This window comes from Oryx dammah, unplaced genomic scaffold (genome assembly GCF_014754425.2).
Source record: "Oryx dammah isolate SB20612 unplaced genomic scaffold, SCBI_Odam_1.1 HiC_scaffold_15, whole genome shotgun sequence".
Taxonomy (NCBI): domain Eukaryota; kingdom Metazoa; phylum Chordata; class Mammalia; order Artiodactyla; family Bovidae; genus Oryx; species Oryx dammah.
This window is the reverse complement of record NW_024070199.1, coordinates 30989527-31016184: the sequence shown is the minus strand read 5'-3', so window position 1 is coordinate 31016184 and position 26658 is coordinate 30989527. Positions and strand designations below refer to the sequence as shown.

Sequence of the window (26658 nt, the reverse complement as noted above, 5' to 3'; positions counted from 1 at the left end):
GTAGGACCTCCATCTCTGAGCATCACTTAAGGGCTGGAGTCCTGTTGTGCATAGGAGAGCTGTGCAGTGTTCTCCTTACCTTGACTTCTGTATGGGTTCATTTCTGCCATAAAACCCCTTTATCTTTCACGTCAGACCAGAGTTTTGTGTTGAGGGAATCACAGTAAAGGAGAGGAAATGCTGCCTTGATGGATAGGCCAGCTGGTAGATATTCGGTATATCTAGAGAACAAAGTCATCATTTGATGTGAGTGATGAGTGCCACAAAGCCCCTGGCCATTAAGTGGGATGAGGAGGATGGAGATCTGGTTTGCAGAAAAAGAAAAAGGCAATTGCCCTTCATCTGGGCAATGAAGGATGAACAAGATTTTGCAGGGGTGAAGGGAAGGGAGAAGAAGGCAATGGGAAAAATCTGGGAAGAGTCAAATGTCCTATGAAGAGGGCTTCTCCACTGTACTAAGCATCCTACCCTCCCCTTTTTTTCTGAGGTCCTCTGACGATCCCTTCAGTGGTGGGCGTCCTCTGCTTTCTCTTCTTTGGTTGATGTTTCTCATCAGCATTTAAACATTAAGCATCAGCATTTAAGCATCAACACTCAGCATTAAGCTGAGTCTCTGTTATCTTTAAAACAGCAGCGCACAAATCAAAACTCTTAAACTGTCTCCTTCCACTCCTTTTCTCTCCAGACACCCACTGCCCTAGTTACCACTTTCATCCAGTAGCTCAAGCCCCAAAAGAGGGAGTCAGTCTTTACATTCCTCACTAGTCTGTCCACTTCTATCATTCCTTACCAGGTCCTGCCAGTTTAACTCTTAAATATATCGCCTGAAGGTGTCCACTTTTTATAGTGATGGTTAATTTTGTGTGTCCTCTTGACTAGCTACAGAAAGTCTAGATTAAGCATTGTTTCTGGGTATGAAATTGGCATGTGAACTACCAGACTCCATAAAGTAGACTGCCGTCCCCAATGTGAACGGACATCCTCCAGTCCAATGAGGGCTTGAATAGAGCAAAAGGCAGAGGCAGGAGGAATCAACCCATTTTTCCTGCCTCACTGATTACCTAGGACCTCCCACATCATCCTCTCCTGCTCTGGGACTGGGGTTGCTGCCACGGCTCCCTTGGCTTCCCAAACGGTGGACTCAGAATGAATCATAGTAATATCACCAACAGATGGCAGCTCGTGGGGCTGCTCAGCCTTCATAATCACATGAGCCAATTACACACACACACACACACACACACACACACATCCCCTGCTGGGTCTATTCCTCTGGAGAACCCTGACTAATACAGATGTGGGTTCTGACAGTGGTGGTAAAGAAACAGTTTGAAGGATGAATTTTCTGAATTGGTTGTGGGTTTCTGGAATTGGTTCTCTAATTTGATTAGAATTTAAAATGCTAATCACTCTATTTCCAGAAGCAGAGAGATGGTATCATGATAGTTCATGACATGAACTGTTTACAAAGATGTGCAAAGCATCTGCATTGGATACTCCTAGTCACTGGCTCAGACCATAAAGAATCCACCTGCAATGAGGGAGACCTGGGTTGGGAAGATCCCCGGGTTGGGAAGATCCCCTGGAGAAGGGGATGACAACCCACTCCAGTATTCTTGCCTGGAGAATCCCCATGGAGAGTCCTACAGTCCATGGGGTCACAAAGGGTCAGACACAACTGAGCAAATAAGCACAGCACAGTCGAGTAAGATACAGGATACTGGGTGACTGTGTCTGTGACACTTTTGAACATTTTTGGAAAACATTTCTAGAAATGAATATAATAACCTCATCTGGCTGCTCTTAACATCACTGGACAAAGAGGAGAAAGAAAAAGATGAGCTCAGGGCTTTGAATTCCCAGTTTCAGAGCCACAGGTAAACCTGAGAGTGTGTGGGTGTGCGCTGATGAGACCCTCAGCTCCTGGAGCTGCAGGGCAGAGACAGCTGGGAGTCCAATTCAGATCTCAATCTGCTGACTTACTCCCTAAGCTGAAATCCCAACCCCCTGGAAGTGTCTGGTGTCAAGGTAAGGGTGTTCGTCAGGGAAGAATAGGATGGGGAGTTGGAATGGAGGAGGTCTTCGTGAAGCCAGGACTTCAGGTCATCTTTACCAGTGAAAGAGAACTCCACACCGCCAGCAGCAGTAGAATCCTCTTCCTCAGAGTGTCAGTCTTTCCACCCCCATCTGAGGGGAGTCACCCTGTATTGCTTGGAGGAAGGGTGATGGCCTCCCCTGAGGCATTTGTCTTGCAAGACAATCTGATTCTCTTCCTGCAACCCAGCCCTGCCGCATATACACACAACACACAAACTATGTTGCATTAATATAGTTACAATATATTGTAAATAGGTGTATATATGTGCATGTGCTCAGTAGCTGAGTCCTGTCCAACTCTGCAGCCCCGTGAATTGTGACACACCAGGCTCCTCCGCCCATGAGATTTTCCAGGCAAGAGTGCTGGAATGGGATGCCACTTCCTGCTCCAGGGGGTCTTCCCAACCCAGGGATCGAAACTGTGTCTCTTGCATCTCCTGTACTAACAGGCGGATTCTTTACCACTCGTGCCACCTGGGAAGCCCCGTGTGTGTCTGTGTGTCTGTGTGTGTCTCTGTGTGTGTGTATACACACGCCTTGTGCATTCGCCCTCTGGCTGCCCTGTCCAAGTGGTAGGGTAGGGGACCCCTCCCCTCCAAGATCAACTTATGGTGGTGGCTGAACAAGCAAGGAGGTAAGAGGGACCCAATGGGGCTCTGAGCATGGCTGGCCTGTGAATTAATCTGAACTGTGGAAAGTGAGCCCTCCCTCGGACCTATCCCCCTGTGCACAGGAGCAAAGGCAACCTGAACCCTGTCTACCAGGAGGGGTCCCTGCCTGGCTGCTCTATGCCAGAGTGTGGGTATGAAGCACAGCTGGGTTGTATCTCATAACCCCACCCCAAACCCTGAGCAAAGACCTTGCACAGTGTCGGGCATGTGCTCCGTACATCCAAGGAGAATTAGGGAGTGAAGAAAAGGCTGAGATCAGTTGCCAAGAAGGAGGAAGCAGGCAGCGGAGGTGGAAGGCCCTCACAGTCAGGGACAGCCCTGCTCAGAGAGACAGCCATGAAACAAGGCCCTCAGGTGCAGAAGCCAAAGGTACCTTGGCCCAAGAGTTTCTTGGAAGGCCAGTTATTGGGTGGAGAACACTGGGATGGGCAAGTAAAGGAAGAGGAAAGAGAAGGGAGTGAGTGAAAGGTGCGGGAGGCTAGGATGGGAGGTTAGCTCAAGGGAGGGCAAACCGGAGGGGATAGGAGGGTGGACAAAGAAGGTTCCCTTCTCTGCAGTGGGCCTGTGATTTCCAGGGAGAGGAGCCAATATTTACAGAGATGCCACTTTGAATGAGGCCCTTCCCAGGAAATCTCATAGAATTCTGTGACATTCCAGGAGGTGGTTATCGCAGTTCTCCAGCCGGGAAAGAGATGTGGAGGCTTAATCTGGATGAAAAGGCTTTTCTCTTCCCAGGATGGTGTGCACACTCCAAGTTCAGACAGAGATGCTTCCTGCATTCGCACCTCCTGCTCCTCGACTGTGTGGCATTTAAAGATAATGGTGAGGTATTAATGCAACCACAGGATATTAATGTTCGTGCATGGCTTTTTTTTCTATTTATAGCTCTCACTGGAATCAGTAAGGCAATGCTTATTATAATCAACTCAGAGGTCAGGAAGGAAAAAGTGAGCCAAAGAATTATGGCTGCGGATCTTGGAGGGGTGTATGTTTTGCAGATCTGTGTTGTAAATGGTGAGTGGAAAAAGTCACCATTGTGGACTTGAAAAAATATCCACAACCTAAGAGTTGAGAGTTATGTTTTACTCGGTGGGGAATTTTTAGGACTTTAAGCCTGGGAGACAATATCTCAAGTGACCCACTCCGAGGAGAGGAGGAGAGGAGCCAGTTGATATAAAAGTTTTGCAACAAAAGGCACGTAATCTGAACAACAAAAGATTATTGTTAATTAAAGAAAACCAGATAACCCAAGGTAAGGAATTTAGCGTTTTTCTATGTATGGGAAGATGGAAGTCTGGGCTCACTGAAATTGTTCCCTTGATATGCACCTTGTCTATCTGGGCCCAGTATCCTGTGTTTTCACACCCTGAGTTCCTCAGCGCTCGCCATTCGAAGTGGCTGAAGTCTGATGGTCGCTAGATGGCAGGTATTCGTCTTCCTCCTAAGTTCCCTTGGGGCTCAAGCTCACCTGTGGTGGCTGCAATCACTGTGACTGTGTTCAGGATATGGCGGGAAATATTCCATTTCTCACTATCTATTGGGATTTTTTCTAAAATATGCCTGAAGGATTTTGCTACAGAAATTTGAAGCACAAATGTCATGGAAATGGAAGTGTAATGATGGGTGGTCACCCTGGAAACGACAAGTGTGACTCATGACACAGGAAGACCATCTTTAACGGAATAAAACAAAATGGAACTCTTTGGGACAGTTCACTGAATTGCAACCAAGGGTGCCTCGGGTTTACCTTCCAGAGCAGGCTATTCTAGGTATAGTGATTATAAATTAAGAGATGGAGTAAAATAAGGGGCAGTAATGTAGGAATCGAATTTTAGATGACGTATTGATCAAGTTCTCCACCCCTAGTTAATTTCTTAGGTTTTCTTCCCTGAGGTCTCGGACTGCAAGAGAAGCCCATTGTTTCATTCAATGCACCTTTCTGCCCACCAGCTATTTCAAAAAATTCAAGGATCTTTTCTCCAGTTGATGTGAAAAATGCAAATCTGTAAGGAGAATATGGAAATTCACTCTTTTAAGCTAGCTACATGTCAGACATCACAATAGAAAGCACAGAGGTGACATGGAGCTTAAAAGGATGCTTCAAAAATGAAAATAGGGCATTTAAATGGGCAGTGGAAATCAAAAGAAGTTGCAAAGCTGTAGTGTTAAAAAGATTAGGAGAGAAATTCAGAGCAATCTGGATCATGTGACACAAGAAAGAAAGAATAACAGGCCAGATTCAGAGGGAAAAGAAGAGGCTATCAGCTTTGCAAATACATCATTTGTGCCATTTTCCTAGATTCCACATATATGTGTCAATATACAGTATTTGTTTTTCTCTTTCTGACGTACTTCACCTGTGTGACAGTCTCTAGATCCATCCGTGTCTCTGCAAATGGCATAATTTTGTTCCTTTTTAATAGCTGAGTAATATTCCACTGTATATAGGTGTCACATCTATATCCACACCTCTGAAAAAAAGAGGGAAAAAATAGGCGTTTTGGAACAAAGGGTAGGTAGTCAAGAACATCAAAAGATTACCACTAATCAAAGAAACGAGATATGTCAGGTTAGGAAATTTAGCATTTTTCTATATACAGGAAGATGTAAAAGTCTCTCTGTGTGTGTGTGCACGCACGCTTAGTTGTGTCCAACTCTTTGTGACCCCATGAACTGTAGCCCTTCAGTCTTCCCTGTCCATGGGAGCTTCCATACAAGAATTCTGGAATGGGTTGCCATTTCCTATTCCAGGGGATCTTCCCGACCCAGGGATCGAACTCGTATCGAGTTTCCTGCATTGGCAGACAAATTCTTTACCACTAGTGCCACCTGGGATTGGATCATCTGAGTCTGGGCTCATTGAAATCATTCCTTTGATACGCACCTCACCTATCTGGGGCCAATATTCTGAGTTTCCTCAGGGTTCACCAGCTCACTCGGATGACTGTGGTATCCTTGTTTACTGCTATAGCAGGAAATATTTCATTTCTCGGTCCCATCTAAAACCATTTGGCATGGACCCAATGTGCGCATGAATGTTTACATAAGACTGAACTTCAAGGACCTTCTGGTATGAGCCAAATGGCTCATGGGGATTTTCGACAGGATGCAAAGTCCTGCAAGGGGCCTCAAGGAGCAGGCTTCCACTTGCTTTTCTTTCTACCTCTTCTTGCTTCAAGGACAATCTCGTCTGTGAACCCAGCTCCAACTCCCACATTTATGCTGACACAATCTACTGTTCTGTCCTCTGGGCTCCAAACGTATATGTTCAAATGGCTAATTTTGAGTGTCCTCAAACATGCCTCGAACTTCCCTGTATGTAGCTCAAACAGTAAAGAATGTGCCTCCAATGCAGGAGACCAGGGTTCGATCCCCGGGTTGGGACGATCCTCTGGAGAAGGGAATGGCAATCCACTCCAGTATTCTTTCCTGGAGAATTCCACAGCAGAGAAGCCTGGCGGGCTACAGTTCATGGAGTTGCAAAGAGTTGGACACAGCTGAGTGAATAACACACACAAATACGCCCCCAAAAAGGCAAGGGCACAAATGTAGTAATTTGGGCTGAAACTAAACTCCTATTCATCTATCCCTTTTCACCACTACCCAGGTTAGTCGACTCTGAAAGCCAGAGGCCTGGGGCTCCTCCCTAACCTCCCTCTCCCCAGGGTCCCAGCCTTCTGTTCACTGCTGCTGCTGCTGCTGCTGCTAAGTCACTTCAGTTGTGTCCGACTCTGTGTGACCCCATAGATGGCAGCCCATCCCTGGGATTCTCCAGGCAAGAACACTGGAGTGGGTTGCCATTTCCTTCTCCAATGCATGAAAGTGAAAAGTGAAAGTGAAGTTGCTCAGTCGTGTCTGACCCTCAGCGACCCATGGACTGCAGCCTTCCAGGCTCCTCCATCCATGGGATTTTCCAGGCAAGAGTACTGGAGTGGGGTGCCATTGCCTTCTCCGTCTGTTCACTATTCCTCTTGTATTTTCTCAAGTCTCCTTACATCGTTTCAGATCCTCTGCTGCCTTGTTAGTTCAAGGCACCATCATTTCTCACCCCACTGGCTTCCTAATACATCCTCTTGCTACTCTCTCCACTCTTAATCAAGAATAATTATTCTAAAACTGATCATCTTTTGATAGTGTTGTTACAGAGTCCAAGTTCATTCTGCTCACTACCAACAATGAATTGGAGACTAGGTGTTGAGGCGAGGAATATGACTTTATTCGGAGAGCCAGCTGACTGAGAAGATGGCAGACAAATGTCTCAAAATAACCATCTTATCGGGGTCTCGACCAGTTTTTTTTGTAGATCAGAGACGGGAGGAAATGAGGAAACAAAGCAAAAAGGCCATTATTCTTGCAAATATCTCCTAGAGATAGGTAGGGCCTGGTGTGCAACAGTCCATGGAGCTGCAAAAAGTCAGACATGACTTGGCAACTGAACAACAACAACATCTCCCAGAATGACAAGCCTCAGGTAGGAGACGTGTTCATTTCTTTCTTCCTGCCATCTACAGGTGGACAGGGTTCTGAACAAAGGCGCTTTAGTTTAACAGTCAGGCAGAGGGTCAGGGTCATGTGAGGCAGGCCATTAGTTCAGTTCAGTCACTTAGTCATCTCCAACTCTTTATGACCCCATGGACTACAGCACGCCAGGCCTCCTGAAAACCACCAACTCCCAGAGCTTACTCAAACTCATGTCCATCGAGTCGGTAATTCCATCCAACCATCTCATCCTCTGTCTTCCCCTTCTCTTCCCTTCTTCAAGCTTTCCCAGCATCAGGGTCTTTTCTAATGAGTCAGTTCTTCGCACTAGGTGACCAAAATATTGGAGCTTCAGCTTCAAATTCAGTCCTTCCAATGAATGTTCAGGACTGATTTCCTATGGGATTGACTGATTGGCTCTCCTTGCAGTCCAGCTTCTCCTTGAGAAGACTCTCAAGAGTCTTCTCCAACACCACTGTTCAAAAACATCAATTCTTTGGTATTCAGCTTTCTTTATAGTCCAACTCTTACATCCATACATGACTACTGGAAAAACCATAGCTTTGACTAGATGGATCTTTGTTGGCAAAGTAATATGTCTGCTTTTTAATATACTGTCTAGGTTGGTCATAACTTTTCTTTCAAAGAGCAAGCGTCTTTTAATTTCATGGCTGCAATCACCATCTGCAGCGATTTTGGAGCCCCCCAAAATAAAGTCTGTCACTGTTTCCATCGTTTCCCCATCTATTTGCCATGAAGTGATGGGACCGGATGCCATGATCTTTGTTTTCTGAATGTTGAGTTTTAAGCCAACTTTTTCACTCTCCTCTTTCACTTTCATCAAGAGCCTCTTTAGTTCCTCTTCATTTTCTGCCATAAGGGTGGTGTCATCCACATATCTGAGGTTATTGATATTTCTCCTGGCAATCTTGATTCCAGCTCTTGCTTCCTCCAGCCCAGCGTTTCTCATGATGTACTCTGCATATAAGTTAAATAAGCAGGGTGACAATATACAGCCTTTAATGTACTCCTTTCCCAATTTGGAAACAGTCTGTTATTCCACATCCAGTTCTAACTGTTGCTTCTTGACTTGCATACAGATTTCTCAGGAGGCCGGTCAGATGGTCTGGTATTCCCATCTCTCTAACATTTTCCACAGTTTGTTGTGATCCACACAGTCAAAGACTTCGGCATAGTCAATAAAGCAGAAGTAGATGTGTTTCTGGAACGCTCTTGCTTTTTTGATGATCCAATGGATGTTGGCAATTTGATCTGGTTCTTCTGCCTTTTCTAATCCAGCTTGAACATCTGGAAGTTCTCAGTTCACATACTGTTGAAGCCTCACTTGGAGAATTTTGAGCATTACTCTGTTAGCACGTGAAATGAGCACAATTGTGTGGTAGTTTGGACATTCTTTGGCATTGGCTTTCTTTGGTATTGGAATTAAAACTGACCTTTTCCAGTCCTGTGGCCACTGCTGAGTTTTCCTAATTTACTGGCATATTGAGTGCAGCACTTTCACAGCATCATCTTTTAGGATTTGAAATAGCTCAACTGGAATTCCATAACCTCCACTAGCTTTGTTCATAGTGGTGTTTCCTAAGTCCCACTTGACTTCACATTCCAGGTTGTCTGGCTCTAAGTAAGGGATCACACCATGGTGGTTATCTGGGTCATAAAGGTCTTTTTTGTATAGTTCTTCTGTGTATTCTTGCCACTTCTTCTTAATATCTTCTGCTTCTGTTAGGTCCATGCCATTTCTGTCCTTTATTGTGCCTATCTTTGCATGAAATGTTCCCTTGGTATCTCTAATTTTTTTTAAGAGATCTCTGGTCTTTCCATTCTATTGTTTTCCTCTATTTCTTTGCACTGACTATGTATGGTTATACTAACAACAGCAACAAAAAGCAAGTCAAAGAAACAGTTCCAACTGTTTGGAGTCAGAATTGGCTTTTCCCTGCAACACTGTTATCTGCATCACCATGGTAGCCTTGTTCAGCCCAGATCCTGCCACTCTCCAGCTGCCGACTCCCAGCACCTTCCCTCTGCCCCCAGACAGTGCCTCCCACCTTCCCTTTAGGTCTTCCAGAACATTTTTCTCTCTTCACAGTGTGAGTCTTCCATCCTGCCCCCAAGGGTTTTTCTTCACTGACTCTTCTTGATTAAGTCCTTCTCATGCTTCAGATCTCAGCTCAAATGCCGCTTCTGCCAACCAGAGAAGATCCCCTGACATATGCTTTTTATGATTTGATTGCAGCATATACACAGGACAGACAAAAAATTCACACTTTATGTGAACTCTTTGGATGAGTGCCTGCCTCTCCGCTGGAATGGAAGCTCCTTGAAGACAAAAGTTGTGTCTCTTTTGCACAGTGTGGAGACTCCAGTCTTGAGTGCTGTGCTGTGTCCATGGTGTCCTCACTGCCTGGTACGGGTGCTCAGTGGAGTTAGCTCAAGGCTGGGTGTGTGAGTGAGAGGACTGGCTCCCTCTGTGGCCTTGAGGTTCCTGTTGGGAAACACTGCCTCCCTCTGGCCATCCTCAGGGATGTGAAGGAGAGAGGCTGCAAGGCAGGGAACAGGGTGGCTAGAGCTTTTCCTGGTCTGTAGAGGAAAGGCTGTGATTCCTGTTTTCACTTGTAGAATCAAAAACAACCTAGAAACTGTGCTTATAATCATAACATCAGAAAAAGAGGTGCATGGGTCCAGTCCATGCCTGTGTGTTAGCCTGGAGGAAGCCAAGAAAAATCCCAATACTCAGACTTGTTCCTTATAGAATAAACTGAAGACAGTGGCCATGATCTGAAAGTGATTGGTGTGGAGGGTGTGAAGGTTTGGCCTGGAATGCCTTTTAATAGCAAATTCTACATGTGCTAAATCATTAATATTCATTTGATGGCAAATCACTAATTTTGTAGCCAACACCTGCGTTTGGAGTCTTTTGATAATTTTTCATGAACGTGTTCGTGTATTTCACCTTGTCCTTTCCTCTAGTCACCAACACGGGCATTTTTGTGTCTATAAAACAGATTTGAGATGAATGGTCAGTGAGATGAATCTGAGAGCAACTTCCACTTAACTTGGCTGTGGGTTTCTAGAGGGCAGGAGCCATGGCTCACTCAGCTATTTCCCCAGTTCCTGGCAGGATGCTCAGAACATAGGAGGCGCTCATAGGAGGAAGTGATTATGAATTGTGCCTGGCCTGAAAGGATGCCTAGAAAGACTTCTGGGGACATCCTAACTCCACTGGTATAGAAGCATCTCCTAAACCCTTTCATCTGTAAAGGTTTCAGTTTAGTTGCTGTTTTAAATGCAAAGTCATTGGGATCATCATATGCAGAGAAGGAAGTAAGTTTAACCTGGGGGCTAATATCCTTAGAGGAGCCTTTAGAGAAACAAATCTAGGGAGCAACTATGGAAAGGAGTGGGGAGGGTGGGCACAGGGTGAGCGTCTCTGTATTCTGGTTTGAAACTGGGGAGGGAGAGCCTGCAGAGGGGAGGGATCTGGAGAGAGTGAGAGCCAGGTTTCTGTGGGCGTCACACACGCCAGTTTCCGAGGTGTTGCACGCACTTCACGCACACGAGCAGCCCTTTACGGAATGAAATTTCCTTCTTTAAAGTGGAAACTTTAAAGGCTTTGAAAAGAGGCAAGTTTTCCCTTTCAGATGCTACCTGCAAATGTTGCAGAGAAGAGAGCCTGCTGTGTACGTGAGATGAATGGGAAGAGCTCAAGGACAGGGCCATGCAGGAAGACAGCTTTCTTCATGTTCTGTTTTTTCAAAAATTATTTATTTGTTTTTTTTTAATGTTTTTTCTGGGGCTTTGATGCTGCGCGCAAGCTTTCTGTAGTTAGCAGGGCTGCCCCTCTAGTTGTGGTGCTCCTCTTGTTGCGGGTCAAGGGCTCTAGGGGTGGGCTCAGTGGTTGTAGTGCATGGGCTGAGCTTAGTTGTCCTGTTGTAGCCACACATTCTGGGAAACAAACTCACTCAGAAGGACAATGCAGATAGTGGAGTGCAGTTTATTATACCGGTGGGTCCAAGGCAGAGTCTCCTTTTAGCCAAGGACCCCAACTAGTTTTTGTGAAAACCTTATATACCTAAGTGCACGTGCTCAAACCCACCTCCCCAAATTCCTTGAAACTTGTCTGGACAAGGTAAAAGAGAAATACGATCAAAGTTAACCCATGATTCATGTGTCATAAGCCTAGATGGTTAAACAGTGGACATTTATCAATAGGCCTGTGGTCATATCCTGATAAACATAATGGAATTTATGACTTTGTTCTGTTACAGAGATAATTAGCATATTCTTTTAGGTGACAGAGTCCAAGTACAAGTCCGGAGGCTCTTTTATCTGGGGGGTCTGGTTTTCCATTGATATGCCGTTTCTGTAGACACTGGGCACAAAATTCAGAGTCCATTGGGAGGGTGATCATGCATGTAGCCTAATGTTCGCAGCCTGGCCTAAGATGGAGTCCAGCTCTTCTGTTTCCTCCTTCAGTCCCTCGGCCTGTGGGATCTTCCCCGGATCAGGGATCAAGCGTGTGTGTCCAGCACTGGCAGGAGGATTTTCTACCACCGAGCCACCAGAGGGGCCCTGATGCATAGTTTTTAACCTCTAACCAATGAGATGGTGTTGGAATGCCTAGCACACCTCCACAAAGCCTGGAGGGAGTGGTCAGGATGGACCTGAGTCCAGATTTTCCTGCTCTGTGGACCCACTGATACCCTGGGAGGCTTGTAGAGAAGAACAGCTCCTCCATGGGATTCTATTCTTTCCTAGTAGAAAGACCACTGGGACCCCCGAGGGTAGGGCACATCCACAAGGCAGAGTTCTCATCTGGCACTTACTCTGAAAAGGAGGGTGAACCCGGGCTGTCCCCGAATGGGAACCACAGGCAGGTAAGCAGCCAGGTTTCTGCCCATCGGGTACATCTGCCTTCGGCAAACATCCTTCCCCTGGTTCCCATCTGTCTCCATGGGCCAGACCCAGCTGGACTCTTCCTCTGTGAGCAGACAGATGGTGGGTGAATTCCTAAATGACCACGGCTGATTGCCTCCTCAGCTTAGGAGAGAAAGCGGTCACTGCTGAGAAGGGTCACACAGGGCTGACTGCCTCTCTGAGTGGGGTTAATTCTTTTTGTTTTTAATTTTTTTAAACTTTCCTTTTTTAAAAAAAATTTTATTGGTGTATAGTTGGTGTACACTGTGGTGTTAGTTTCAAGCGTACAGCAAAGTGAATCAGTCATACATATCCATATCTCCACTCTTTTTTAGATTCTTTTCCCATTTAGATCATTACAGAGTATTGAGCGGAGTTCCCTGTGCTATACAGTCAGTCCTTATTAGTTGTCTATTTTTATATACGTAGTGTTAATCACCCACTCCAGTACTCTTGCCTGGAAAATTCCATGGATGGAGGAGCCTGGTGGGCTACAGTCCATGGGGTCGCAAAGAGTCGGACACGAGTAAGCAATTTCACCTAGTTCACCTAGTGTTAATCACTCAGTCATGCCTGACTCTTTGCGACCCCATGGACTGCAGCTCACCAGGGTCTTCTGTCCATGGAATTTTCCAGGCAAGGATCCTGGAGTGGTTTCCGTTTCCTTCGCCAGGAGATATTCCCAACCCAGGGATCGAATCCAGGTCTCCTGCACTGCAGGCAGATTCTTTGCCAACTGAGCTACCAGGGAAGCTTCATTTTGCATATAGTAGTGTGTAAATGCCAAAAGATGCTCAACATGGCTAATTATTAGAGAAATGCAAATCAAAACTACAATGAAGTATCACCTCACTGGTCAGAATGACCAAAAAGTCTACCAACAAGTGATCTAGTGTTTAGGATTTGGCACTTTCACTGCTGTGGCCCTGGGTTCAACCCCTGGTCAGGGAACTGAGATCCCATAAGCCACGGAGCACGGCAGCCAAAAAAAAAAAAAAAGATATGAGAAAATAATCTACAAAGAAATGTTGGTGAGGGTGTAGAAAAAAGGGGACCCTCCTACACCGTTGGTGCGAATGTAAATTGGTACAGCCACTATGGAGAATGGTGTGGAAGTTCCTTTGAAAACTAAAAATAGAACTGCCACATGATCCATGAGCATGCTTATTTAAGAGATTTTGGAATGTGAATATGACTTTTGGAGTGTACACGCAAAGGGGTCCTTAATGAATGTACTTATCAACCACGTTCTTACGACCAGCAGCCTCACCCGTCATCCCTGGATTTCTCCACTTACACTGTTGTACTGCATAGACGAATGATGCTCAAAGTACCAGGTACCCAACCCTCATTAATTCCTCCCTTGAGATTTCTGATGTTTGTCTCCTCTAAGGGAATCCAGGTTATTTTACCAGCAGCTTCTCAGTGAAAGTAAAATAGTTCCTAAGAGAAAAAGTCTTTTCTCTCAGTTCCTTAGAGAAAAATGTTTCTGTTTCTGAAACTCCATCCTTGACACTGATTTGCCGTCAGGAAGCCAGAACGCTTTATTGGTATCCTAAGGGACTAAAGGGATGCACGGGCACTCATCTCACACTGCTGCTGACTGGTGCAAGCCAAGCCTGGACCTTCTAGACAAAGGTGGGTTTGGGGAGCATAATGTTCAGACTTTTGCTTTTTACTAGAAACGGGTGTGTAATCCTCCTTCCCCAAATTGTAATCCAAGCTGTGAGTGGCAAACATGTCTACTGAGGGTTCTTGCCCCCCTGACTTGGAGTTTTTAAATTATTTATTTTTGGCTGTGCTGTGTCTTTGCTGCTTTTGCTCAGGGTTTTCTCTACTTGCAGTGAGTGGGGGCTGCTCTCTTGCTGTGATGCGTGGGCTTCTTATTATGGCGGCTTCTTTTCTTGTGGAGCACAGGTTCTAGGGATTTGGGGCATGTGGAATCCTCCCGGGCCAGGGATCAAACCTGCATCCCCTGCATTGGCAGGCAGATTCTTATCCACTGAGCCACCAGGGAAGTCCTGCAGTTTCCCTTCTGATACTGAACAATATTTACAGTACGATCCTCAGTGAAGAGGCATCCCCACAGGCCAACAGCCAATGGTTCCCAGGACTTCCTGACCTTTGTGTGTGTGTTTTATGTCACACCATCACCATGAGGCCGTCTCAGCCTCAGTCTCACTGGGTGGTTTTACCCGGGGCTAATTTAGAGGCCCTGCGCTTGCTTTTGCCTCGGTCACATGCGCTAATCTGCTTGTGCTTTGTTACAGACTGAATATTTGTGTCCACTCCTGATTCATATGTTGGAATCCTAACCCCTAATGTGACGGTGCTAGGAAGTAGGGCCTTTGAAGCTGACTAGGTCATGAGGGTCTGTAAAGAAGCAGAGCACCAAAGAATTGATGCCTTTGAACTGTGGTGCTGGAGAAGACTCCCAAGAGTCCCTTGGACAACAAGGAGATAAAACCAGTCAATCCTAAGGGAAATCAACACTGAATACTCATTGGAAGGATGGATGCTGAAGCTGAAGCTCCAGTGTTTTGGTCATCTGACTCATTGGAAAAGACCCTGATGGTGGGGAAGATTGAAAGCAGAAGAAGAGGGCAACAGAGGATGAGATGGCTGGATAGTATCACAGATGCAATGGACATGAACTTGGGCAAACTTCAGGAGATGGTGAGGGACAGGGAGGCCTGGCGTGCTGCAGTCCATGGGGTCACAGAGTTGGATGCGACGGGGCAACTGAACAACAGGTCATGAGGGTGAAACCCTCAGTAATGACACAAATGTTCTTATTAAAGAGATCCTGAGGAGCACCCTCGCCCCTTCCACCATGAGAAGATACACTGAGAACACAGCTGTCTGTGAACCAGGAAGCAGGCTCTCACCAGACACCAAATCTGCTGGAGCCTTGATCTTGGACTCCCCAGACTACAAAGCTTTTAGAAATAAGAGTTTGTTGTTTAAGCCACCCAGTCCGTGGTATGTTTGTCAGAGCAGCTGGACCAGTCTAAGTCATGCCTGATCACCACAGGTGGACCACAGAGCCAGACCAGCGAGATGCCTCTACACATCAGGGTTGCCCTGGCTCCCACAACTTAAAATACTGTTTCTTGTCTTAAATCAAAGCCCCAGAGAGCAGTTTTATCCTTTTGGAATGGTTTAAGTGAGGAATCTTTTGGTTAACCTTCTTTGTAGATCTGAGCTGTTCAGTTCCCATCCAGGGGACTGGAGCAGAAGAGAAGGCAATTTTAAATCCTCTAATGACATCCTCAGCAGAAACTGTTTCCTTCACTTGAAAATCCTGAAGTCCTTTGCCCGTAAGACACATCCCAGCTTCCCCTGTCCTTCTCCCATCATTCAGTGATATCCATCTGTGCTAATTAATGCCATGAATGCAGTCAGTGCAGGGACTCTCTAAGGTGGATACTTCACGTCATTGTTTAGTTGCTAAGTCGTGTATGATTCTTTTGCGACCCCATGGACTGTAGGCTGCCAGGCTCCTCTGTATCCATGGGATTTCTTTTAGACACTCATTATTTAGGTAGTGTAGTCTGACTATTTAACGTAAAAACATGTGTTAGAATGATGTGGGGGATGGAATGAATGATCTAACAGGAGAAGGCACATAGCTTGCATGCTCTGGGTGATGGCAACATCGCCCTGCTATGTGTCTGGAGGTTGAGCCCTGATTCTTGTCTCCTCCTCCCTACCTTGCCCAGACTATCACCTCCACTCCAGTTAAGATACTGATATCCCCTGGAGAAGGGCATGGCAACCCACTCCAGTATTCTTGCCTAGAGAATCCCATGGACAGAGAAACCTGGTGGGCTAGGGCCCATAGGGTTGCAAAGAGGAGGACACGATTGAAGCAACTTGACACGCACACACTCTGGGTTTCTAGGGGCTTCCCTGATGGCTCAGAGGGTAAAGAATCCACCTGCAGGAGACTCAGAAGATGTGGGTTTGATCCCTGGGTCAGGAAGATCCTCTGGAGGAGGAAAATGGCAATTCATTCTAGTATTCTTGCCTGGAGAATCCCATGAACAGAGGAGCCTGGAGGGCTACAGTCCAGAGTTGGCTCAAAGGGTCAGGCATGGCAGTGCACGCACCAGTGAAAACAAGAAGGACAAGTTTGCTTAAACTGGCACTGAATTGAACGGCAACCAACGGCTATCCACTTAAAATGACAAAGAGTTCTGTAAGATCAAATCCACTTTATTGGATGAATTTTCAGCAGTGCAATGCTGTTCTTTTTAATGAGAAGATTGACAAGTCTTACACAGGGAGGAAGAGATTTGACACAGGAGTTTAAGGAGATGTGTTTAGCAAAAACCAAGTTGAGCAGAATAAGTGGCTTCTTCCCCAAAGCAATAATTCCCCATCTAATCTCTTTTCACAGCTCATTAATTCCCTCGGAATCAGAAAAAGGTGTTTCCCAATTATCCTGCCATGGGAGAACATTGCTGGTGGATGGAAGCTGATGTCCACAGCACAGCACACACAGGGGCGGCCGGGAGAGGTGGGACTGCCTTCCTTCCTTCCAGAGAGCTCAGGAGCTGCCCTGGGGCAGGGGTTTACGCAGGATGATGGCCCATCTGTGTTTGGGAGGCTCTGCTCTGGGTCCCATGGGCCTCTGACTATCTATGGCCTTGAGCAACTGAATTAACATCTCTGAACCTCAGTTATCTCTTTGGCAGCAAGGGATTCCTAAGAGTTTCTCAGCAGGCTTCTGAGAATTACACGCCATCTTCCAGGCAAGGACCTAACCCATGGAAGGGTGTTTGCCCAAAGATGTGTTCAGGGCATATTTTTAGGTGACAGCAGGCAAATTAAGAGCGGGGGAAGTTGTTTTAGTTTGGGGCAACTTCAATACAGAAATTTCAAGTGTCTGTGGCTTTCAATTCTCGGGAGACCCAGGGCTGAGGCCTGTGTGGAAAGCAGGCATGGGGCCAGAGTGTGACAGAAGGTTCTGGCTATTACCGATCACAAGCAGGAGAGCTCTCCCTAGATGGACGAGGGCTCCTTCCCCTCCGTCAAGGCCAGCTGCTGCAGCCAGGACCTTGACCAGCAGAAGGAAATGACAGGAAGTGGGCTGACTGCACAGGGAGGGTGGCGTCTGGAGGGGAGAGTCATGGGCAAAGCTTGTTCAACCTGATCTGGGAACGAGAGTCTTTGGGCAAGGCCGTGGAGACCTAGCAGGTGTCGGATGCTGAGAGGTTGAGTGGAGGAGACTTACCTTCTTCTGAGCTCCTGGGGGCTTTGCCCTTACAGGGGATGGTTCCAGAGCAGAAGCACATGGAAGTTGAGGCAGGAAGTTAGCTCCCAAGGCTTTAGGGTCTGACTGATGAGAATGTTCTTTAGGATTCTGGAAGTGCTGAGGCTTGTGAGCAGCCACCTCGCAGCCAGCCTGGCTCACCTCTCTGTGACCCATCAGAGGTGACGAACCATGTGGCTAAGGGCTGGGACTCATAGGTGGCTTGTGGGTAGATTCAGTGTTTTTAAAGTGATCCACAGTGAGTCCATGTTGATACAAGAACTATAGAAAATGACTTGTGGAGTGTTTCAGACTTTAGTTTGATCAGTTGGTCGCCAAGAAGGATTGCCTAGGGATACAAAAGGCAGCCTTCTTGCCTTTGAATTTTCTTGAGAAACAGCAGCTAAGGTGCACAGTGGGATTGCTACCTGATTCATACCAGTGCAGGGGGCTCTGGCCCCTCCGGGGGCTTTCCAAGAGGATGGTGCCAATCTCTTCTTTTCTGAGGCTCCACCATGTCTGCAGTTGGCTGAAACATGATGTGGCCTGGATTTGTGGGGGCTATCACAGAGCTAGAACACAGGGGAGTGACTCACATGGCCCCTTGGGGTTGCTAGGTGCAGGCAGGTGTGAAATAGCCCAAGACCCAGCCCAGCTGCAAGGCCTGCTTCTCCTGTGGTTTTCCCATCCTTGCTAACCTGCCTCACTGAATGCTCTAAACCTGCAGGCACTGATGGGTTTTGACGAAGGCAGCATTTAGATCTGGTGGGGTGGCGGGGAGGGAAACAAATCAGTCCTGCAGTGCAAGCCTTGGATCTGGTGGGCTGCGGATTGGCACCCACTTCACAGTTCCAGCTATACCTCCTCAAGACCCCCAAGGCATCCGGTCTTAGTGAGCCAGGCTGCCCGCTCTCCTTTCCCTGGAGGACAGGATTCCAGCCCATTCCTGGTTCCCTCCACGACCTGCTTCATTACAGAGGGATGCCTGCTGGAGTCAGGACTCAGCGCCATCCTGTAGAAGACCCTGCTCCTCCCTGCTTCCTGGGCCCCCCTCTCCAGATCCAGCCCCTTGCCTGAGAACTGGGTCCCCTCCCCTGAGTGTAGCCACCTGCCTCCTCTTCTCTGCAGCCCCAGCACCTGGAAAACCCAGCCTGCGATCCAAACCCAGTCCCCCTGGCTCGGCCTTAACTTCCTACTCTTACTCCCTGGGGAGGTGCTTTGCATCTGGGGCAGGAAGAGGCTTCCCTTTTCAAAGGTCAGCCGAGAGCTCTGCCATGGTGGTGGGGAGGCCTCCACAGTTCTGTGGCCGGAACTTCTGACATCTCTCCAGGTCTAGGTCAGCTGATCGGAAGCCTGTCAGCTTCCACACGCCTGATATGCCCCATCACCATGACAGCTGCAGCGTCTGTCCGTCCTCTTCCTGCACCTCCAGGCTAAAAGGGAAAGCCTTCTGCCATTGTTGGTTGTTTTGGCAGTACCACTTGGCCTGTGGGATTCTAGTTCCCCACCAAGAGGGATCCAGACCTCAGCAGTGAAAGCTCAGGGTCCTGGCCACTGGGCAATTAGGGAAGTCCCACGCCTTGCTGTTTTTAAGGCTCTTCTCCATTCAGCGCTCTCTTAATGTTCACCCCTTCTCTGATTCTCCGTGTTTGCAAGGTGAGGATGGCACCCACCCCCCTTTCCTGGCCATTCTTCCTGCCCCCCCCCGGCCCCCCCACATCATTAGACCCCCACCTGTCAGAGAGGAGACCCAGGGCAGCAGCACCAGCTCAGAGTCCCCCACCTCGGCTGGAAGGTGGTGCCAGCCTTACAGGCCCTTCTCCCTGTGCTTCACGTCCCTGCTTCACCTGGTAGCAAAGCTTGAAGTCAGCGATCTTGGTGACAGCTGGTGCCGCTGCTCATTTTAAAATTCAGCTTTTGTTTGCCTTTCTCTGTGTGTCTTCCCTCCCCCTCCCTGCTTCAGCACTGACTGGCTCATCTTGCCCTCTGACCACAGCGTTCTCCCTGGATGGATCACACCACGGGCTCTGAGACTATATGGGAAACCACAGTGAAGGTGAGAAGCACTTTGAGATTCTTGGGGCCAGATGTCCTAGCACAGGTCCAGCTGCTGGGGTTCTCTCTTTGGTGGGAGGTGCAGGCACGGTATGGTTGGGGCGGCCAGGAAGTGACCCCCGACTAAACGTCACCCTAAGGAGAGCAGTGGTCTGCAGGCTACGTAGGACCTGCAGAACACGGCAGGGAAAGCACACACTTCACAGGTAATGCTGAGATCCAGCGGTGAGGGCCTTAGTGCTCTGAGTGGTCACTGGTGGCAGATTTGCAAGGAATTCTATGTGACCTGAACCATTGAGGTCTGTGAGCTCCCCTGGGGACCGGGGATTGGAGTTTCCAGATTGGAGGAGTCTCCCACCCTGAAACCACAACAGGCTCCAAGATGGCCAGAATGAGGGGAAGGGGAGAGCAGCCTTCTCTAGGTGTCAGCCCTAGGCGGGAGGAGGCTGCTGGTTGGTTTGTGAAACCCCAAGAGGAAGGTAATCGGGGCCAATTGGCAGAGAGAGGTGTGAGGACGGAGGCCACCTGGGTGTTTCACTGTGAGACAAGCCCTCCTGGTCTGGCTCTTAGCCCATGTGACCGAGGCTGGGGAGGAGAGACAGCACTGCCATGGAGACCAGCTGGAAGCCACCTGCTCCAGTAGATCCTGGGCTGGGAGGTGCCAGGACTCGGTTACTCTTCCCCACAGAGCCTCAAAGGCCACCCCACCCCCAGAACAGCACACTCAGCAAATTCACACAACCCAGCCCACTCAGCCCTTCAACCCCAGCCCTGCAGCCTCTGTGCTCATGAGAAGGGAGCACAGAGGGGATGAGGGGAGGTCACGGGGAGAGTGCCGTCCTTACGCAGAGCCCTTGGTCTCCTGGGACCCAGTCAGACCCTCAGGCTCTTCCTCTCCCTCTGGCTCCGCCTCTGCACCCAGCTCTGCTCCAACACAGCCCCCTGGCAGTGGAGGGCTGGGGAGGTACTGCAGGAGCCGGCCTTCCCGCTTCATTTCTGCCAGCTCTTTGGCACAGCAGCTGGGCGTGTTGGTTTCATAGGTGTCGTGGAAGGTGTTGTAGTCCACCTCATAGAAGCCCTTTTCCAAGGTGAGGACTGGTGTGAACCGGTGGCCCCAGAGCACCTCGGTATCCATGTAGGAGCTCCGTGCTTGGCAAGTCATGCCTGGGTGCACAGAGGGCACACGTATTAGGAGTGGCCACAGCCTTCCATCCATTATCCATCCATCAGCCCATCATCCATCATCCTTCTATCCATCCATTCAACATCTTTCATCCATCTGTCCATCGGTGCATCTATCCATCATCCATCCATTCATCCACCCATCCATTCATTCATCACCGATCCATCAATCCACCCACCCAATTATCCATCCAGTCATTCATCAAGCATATGTTGAATATCAGCTTTGTGCTAAGCACAATGGAGACATAAAGCTGAATAAGATACAACCCTTGCCCTAAGGAGCTCAAGGTGTGATGGAGGCAGAAAATTAGAAATTAACAATGCAAGATTGTGGAGTAGGTTCCTAGAGACTGGAGTGAATAATTCAGGAATGGGCATGGTTCCTGAACGTGCATTAAGTTCTAGAAGACTGAGACAAGAAAAGATGAGGAAAGTTTGAACAAAGATAAATTCAGAGTGGCTCAACCCAGAGAAGCTGACAGGCATTTAGAATACATGGGGTTGTTTGGGGTGGATCCATACAGGCAAAAGCCTACATGTGTGTACACACACACACCCACGGATGTGCACACACACACACACACAGCATGGCTCCTTGGTTGGAGCATGCTCCAATGCCCCCATTCCCTGTCGGCTCAGCCCTGGCATGCCTATGTTATTTTTAGGTGTTGCTTTCTCTCCAGAGAGGACAGCTTTGTTTATGGATGAGGACGCCTCTGTCCTCAGGGTCACAGGGAAGCAGTTTTCTGATATTTAATCTTTTGGTTGAGGAACGTCCTGGCTTGTGCTCTTTGAAAACTGAAGGAAATGTCTGCTTAGCACCCCCTCTCCCCAGTTTAAATGTTCTCTGGCAGCGGTCTCATGCACCCCAGATCCACCGCCAGGTAACCCCAGTGCACCCCATGTGCTCTCGGCTCGTGGGGTCCCGCCTGCTCCAGATGTCTCCCCTCGGTCCTTGGACAACCCCCAGCTCAGCAGAGGTTTAGAAACCCATGCTGGGCACTGACCAGTCCAGACACAAGCCAAAGATCTGCAGGCTTGGGGGCCTCAGGAAACACAGCGAGACGGGACCTCCGTGGGCACTTTGGACCAAGCCTCCTGGGGTCTTCCTGCCCTTCTTCTGTCCCACCTCTTGGAAGGGGGCTGTTCTATGACTGGAAACCCACCAGTGTGCCTGACAGTCAGCTTCCAATGCATTTGGAAAAGACAGAAGCCACTCTGGGTGGCAGGCATTGCGCTTCACATACACCCAACCCCCTCCCTTGTGAGCCTCTGAGGTTTGTTATCTTCATCCTGCTGGCGAGTTGAGCAACCTGCCCAAACTCACACATGCAGGCTGCACAGAGCTGCGCTGGTCAAACTTCGGCCTGAACTCATAGCCTGTGCTTGGTTCCATGAATGTGGTAACCAAGCTCCTAAAGTGGCCGAGATCAGAGCCCATGTGGGTGGCAGTCTCCCTCTCTTTCCTCTGAGCAGAACTGGAGTAACCCAGGTCATGGGAAGAGAGGAGGGCAACCAGATGGGACAGGTCAACTGAGGGACCTGACTCTGAGGAGTCACGCTGGGATAGGTCAGCGAGTGGCAGTGAAGGGCCAGCAAAGAGAATAAGTATGGTGAGGCACTGCTTTTCTACCTGTCTCCACATTCCCAAGCTGACCTTTGTGGCCTCGAAATGGAGCTCTTTTCCCAGAATCTCAGCCCATGTTCTGGTCTAACCCTGGCTCCAAGGATGGCGTGACCTGCAAGCTCCCAGCGGTGGGAGGAGAGTCTGCCTGCACCCCCCTGTCCTGTCCCAGGGGTTCCCCGGCTGCCACCATATGCCGCCTGGCCAGCCTGGGTCCCCAGCAGATGGCCGAGCAGCTCCCCCGGCCTGGGTCCCTGGAGCGTGTTCACACCCTAGAGGTTTTGCTCCACTCGGGAAGGTCTGTCTGTGGCTGCCCCATCCGAGCCGCCCACCCAGCCCCCCAGGAGGCCAGGAAGGCTTGTTTGGCCACCTTTGTGCCAGGCCCCCAACCTTATGGGGGGCAGTGTGGTGTGGCTAACAAACTCTAGATGCCTGAGTGACAGCCCCAAATAAGACAGACCCTCCTGTCTGCATGAAGCAGCTTCCACATCTGTGAAACAGGGTCGAAGCCAGCCCTCCAGTGCTGTTGCCAGATTAGAAAAGCATGTATATTCTCAGCTCCAGTGAGTTTTCTGTGAGTCATCCTTAGGGCCAGGCCAGGCGCTCAGATGCCTCTGTGAGTGAGAAAGGAGGGCAGGAAGAAGGGGGAAGCAGAGGAGGGCCCACAGTTAGCGGGGCCCCCTTGCCCAGGGAGTGTGGTGGGGATATGGGCTCCCCCAGGCCTTGGCCTCCCTGAGCCCTGCACAGAGCTGGGAGGTGGGAAGGGCTCGGCTGCCGTGAGTCAGTCGCTGGGCAGGGAGGTGCTGGCCAGACACGTGTGAGTGGAATGCACTATCTTCTGCACATACCTGTGTTCACAGAGCCCCTTCCACAGGGAAGCTGAGGGACAGCCTGCCCCACAGGGGCCTAAGGGTGTGGGACTTGGGAGTCTCTCCCAGAAGAGGATTCTGTGACTTTGGGAATCACCCCGTCCTTGCCTCAGGTGGCGATTCACATGTAAAGACCTGCCACATCCTCCTGTAAGAAGCCCGTTCACCTTTGTTCAACTCAGAGTTTCTCAAAGTTATGTGCTCACCGAACACCCTTTGGGTGACACCTGCTCCAGGATGGGGGCAGGAGGGAAGGACAGGTGGTGTAGCCTGTTGGAAACCAGGCTTTGGGTCACCTGGTTTTGACCTGCATCCTGGTTCAGTGACTTAGGACTGCTTACCTCTCTCTATCTCTTACCTGTACCTGGAGGAAAACCATCTCACTCAATGAGCTACTTGCACTTAGAGTCTAGACCATGCCCAGACATTGGGGGGGTGGGGGTGGGGTTCAACACACATTGTGTGTGTGTGTGTGTGTGTGTGTGTGCACGCTTGGTTGTGTCTGATTCTTTGCGACCCCATGGACTGTAACCCACCACGCTCCTCTGTCCATGAGATATTTCAGGCAAGAATGCTAGAGTGGGTTGCCATTTCCTTTTTCAGGGGATCTTCCCAACCCAGGGATCAAATCCCCATCTCCTGCATTGGCACTTGGGTTCTTTGCCATGGAGCCACCAGGAAGTCCCAACACACATTATCTGCTCTCATAATTCCATCCTGAAGATCACCATTTGGGGGTTGGGGCTGATTGAGCTGCCACCTTCAGGCTGCACCTTCTGGAATCAGCAGAGGTCTGAGCACCAGGGCCGGGGAAGGGCTGGGGAGGGGCTGGGGAGGAGAAGGGGCTCGGGAGGCTCACCTGTGGCCTCCACCATCCCTTCCAGGATGACCACAACCTCGAATTCCTCCTGGGTCAGCTGGGCCCGCGACATCTCCCAAAAAGGGCTCTTCTCATTGATCTCGTGACAGATGATGAGCGGGGAAACCAGGAAGAGGCGGTCGTCCCCTGTGTCGAAGCCCACGTTGATGTCGGTCTGGTTCAGGGGGATGAACTCGCCCTCCTTGGTCTGCCGGGACTTGATGAGCTTGGCACGGATGGAGGCTTCCACGATGTGCGAGTTGCGGAGGTCGCCCACCCGGAACATGAGACAGAGCTTCTCGTCTCGAAGTGAGATGACGGCGTTATTGGAAAACATGAGGGTCTCAGCTCTCTTCTTGGGCTGGCTGATCTTGACGAACATGCACCCCACCATGAAGGCGTTGACAATGGAGCCGAGGATGGCTTGGACCAGCAGGAGGACGATGCCCTCCGGACACTTCTCCGTGATCACCCGAAAGCCGTACCCGATGGTGGTCTCCGTCTCGATGGAGAACAGGAAGGCAGACACGAAGCCGCTGAGGTTCTCTACACAAGGGATCCACTCCCGGTCCCCGACGTGGTCCAGGTCACCCCGGATGTAAGCAATGAGCCACCAGATGAACCCGAAGAACAGCCAGGTGATGGTGTAGACCATGGTGAAGACAAGCAGGTTGAAGCGCCACTTGAGGTCCACCAGGGTGGTGAAGAGGTCGCTCAGGTAGCGGTAGGTCTCCTGGACGTTGCCGTGATGGACGTTGCACTTGCCGCTCTTCTCCATGTAGCGCTGCCTCGGCTTCTTGCCCTCTGACAGGAGGCGCGTGCGGTCGGTCGCGATGGGGATGTAATCTCGGGCCTGTTTGGGAATCTTCTTAGGGTCCCTCGAAGTGACCCCAATCTCCATATCCTGGTTCATGGCATTCCTAGAATCACCAGCCATGACTGGGGTGCATTGAATTAAAAAGACATTGTCAGATGGCCAATAAGCAATGAAAAGATGCTCAACGTTGCTAATTGTTAAAGACATGCAAATCAAATCTACAATGAAGTACCACCTAACACCAGTCAGAATGCCCATTGCCAAAAAGTCCATAGATAATAATAAATGCTGGAGAGGATATGGAGAAAAGGAAACCCTCCTACAAAGTTGTTGGTGGGAATGTAAATTGCAGCCACTATGAAAAACAGTATGGAGTATCCTCAAAAAACTAAACAAGGAGCTGTCATACGATCCCGCAATCCCATGCCTGGGCGTAAACCTGGACAAAACTAGAATTTGAAAAAATACATGCACCCCTATGCTCAAAGCAGCATTATTTACAATAGCCAAGATACAGAAACAACGTAAACGTCCATCAACAGATGAATAGATAAAGAAGATGTGATACACACACACACATACACACGCACACACACTCAGGAATATTACTCAGCCATCAAGAGGGGAATACTCTGTTGCAGAGTGTAATACCATTTGCAGCAACATGGATAGGCCTAGAGATTATCATACCAAGCAAAGTAAGTCATAAAGAGAAAGACAAATACCACACCATACCATATCACTTATATGTGAAATCTAAAATATGATACAAATGAACATATATATGAAACAAAACAGGGTGGTTGCCAAGGAGAGGCGGTGAGAGAAGGGTGGAGAGGGAGTTTGGGATTAGCAGATGCAAACTGTTATATATAGGATGGATAAACAACAAGGTCCTACTGTGTAGCACAAGGAAATATATTCAGTATCTGGTGACAAACCGTAATGGAAAAGAATATATATGTATATAACTGAGTTACATAACTGAATATATATGTATATAACTGAGCTGTACAGAGGAAATTAGCACCCCATTGTAAATCAACTATACTTCAATAAAATTTTAAAAGACATCTTCAGTGAAGTAGACTGTTCTGATAAACTTCAAGGTCACTCTGCCTTTGTGCGCTCAAAGGGCTCCCCTCTACTGTACAGTGGCCCAGTATATGTGGACCAGAGGCAGCCCAGGGAATGCTCAGGGCAGGGATCCTGTTTTCTGGATCCTATATTTGTTTTTATTCCAGGTGCCTAGTGCGGGTTCTACCATACAATGGAAGCTCGATAGTTATTTACTGAACAAATAAACGAACACATTCTAGATGCAAACTTCATGCTCACTGTTTAAAGGCTTTAAAGAAACCTGAGAGAAATTATTTTTATTTTATTAATATGTATTTATTTGGCTATGCTGGGTCTTAGTTGCAGCACACAGGATCTAGTTCCCTGACCAGGGATCGAACCTGAGTCCCTAGCTTTGGGAGCAAGGAGTCAGCCCCTGGACCACCAGAGAAGTTCCTGGGAGCAATTTTTTTTTTTTTTAAGAGTAATTGCAACACTTTATTAAACGCCTGCTGTGTTCCATGCTGGATAGGTACAGTCACTTGTTATCACCGCAACAACCTGTTGAGAGCTTGTAATCTCCATTATAGAAACACCACTCAGGCATCAGGCTTATTTCTAAGTCTCTCTCCCTCCTTTAGAATGTAAGCTGCCCCTGCCTCAGGCTCAATTTGGGGCCTATTCTGTTCCCTGATACATTCCAAGTACCCAGAGCATAGCCTGGCGCAGATTATGCACTTAAAAAGCA

General features: G+C 48.6%; 1 protein-coding gene across 1 annotated transcript; it reads right to left on the bottom strand.

Moving 5' to 3' along the window:
* Window positions 1–16387: 16387 nt before the first annotated feature.
* On the bottom strand, window positions 16388–24971 carry KCNJ5 (potassium inwardly rectifying channel subfamily J member 5). Its single transcript, XM_040255659.1, has 2 exons — window positions 24035–24971; window positions 16388–20661 (listed from the first exon to the last, which is right to left on the bottom strand). The coding sequence occupies exons 1-2, from the start codon at window positions 24969–24971 to the stop codon at window positions 20339–20341; spliced, it is 1260 nt and encodes a 419-aa protein (XP_040111593.1). The 3' UTR covers window positions 16388–20338.
* Window positions 24972–26658: the final 1687 nt, after the last annotated feature.

Bases quoted from the DNA above. Each gene is read 5' to 3' on its own strand.
- KCNJ5 (XM_040255659.1), bottom strand. From the start codon at position 24,971: ATGGCTGGTGATTCTAGGAATGCCATGAACCAGGATATGGAGATTGGG. The intron at 20,662-24,034 runs GTGAGCCTCCCG...CTGTGCACCCAG, and splicing joins AGGGATGGTGGAGGCCACAG to GCATGACTTGCCAAGCACGG.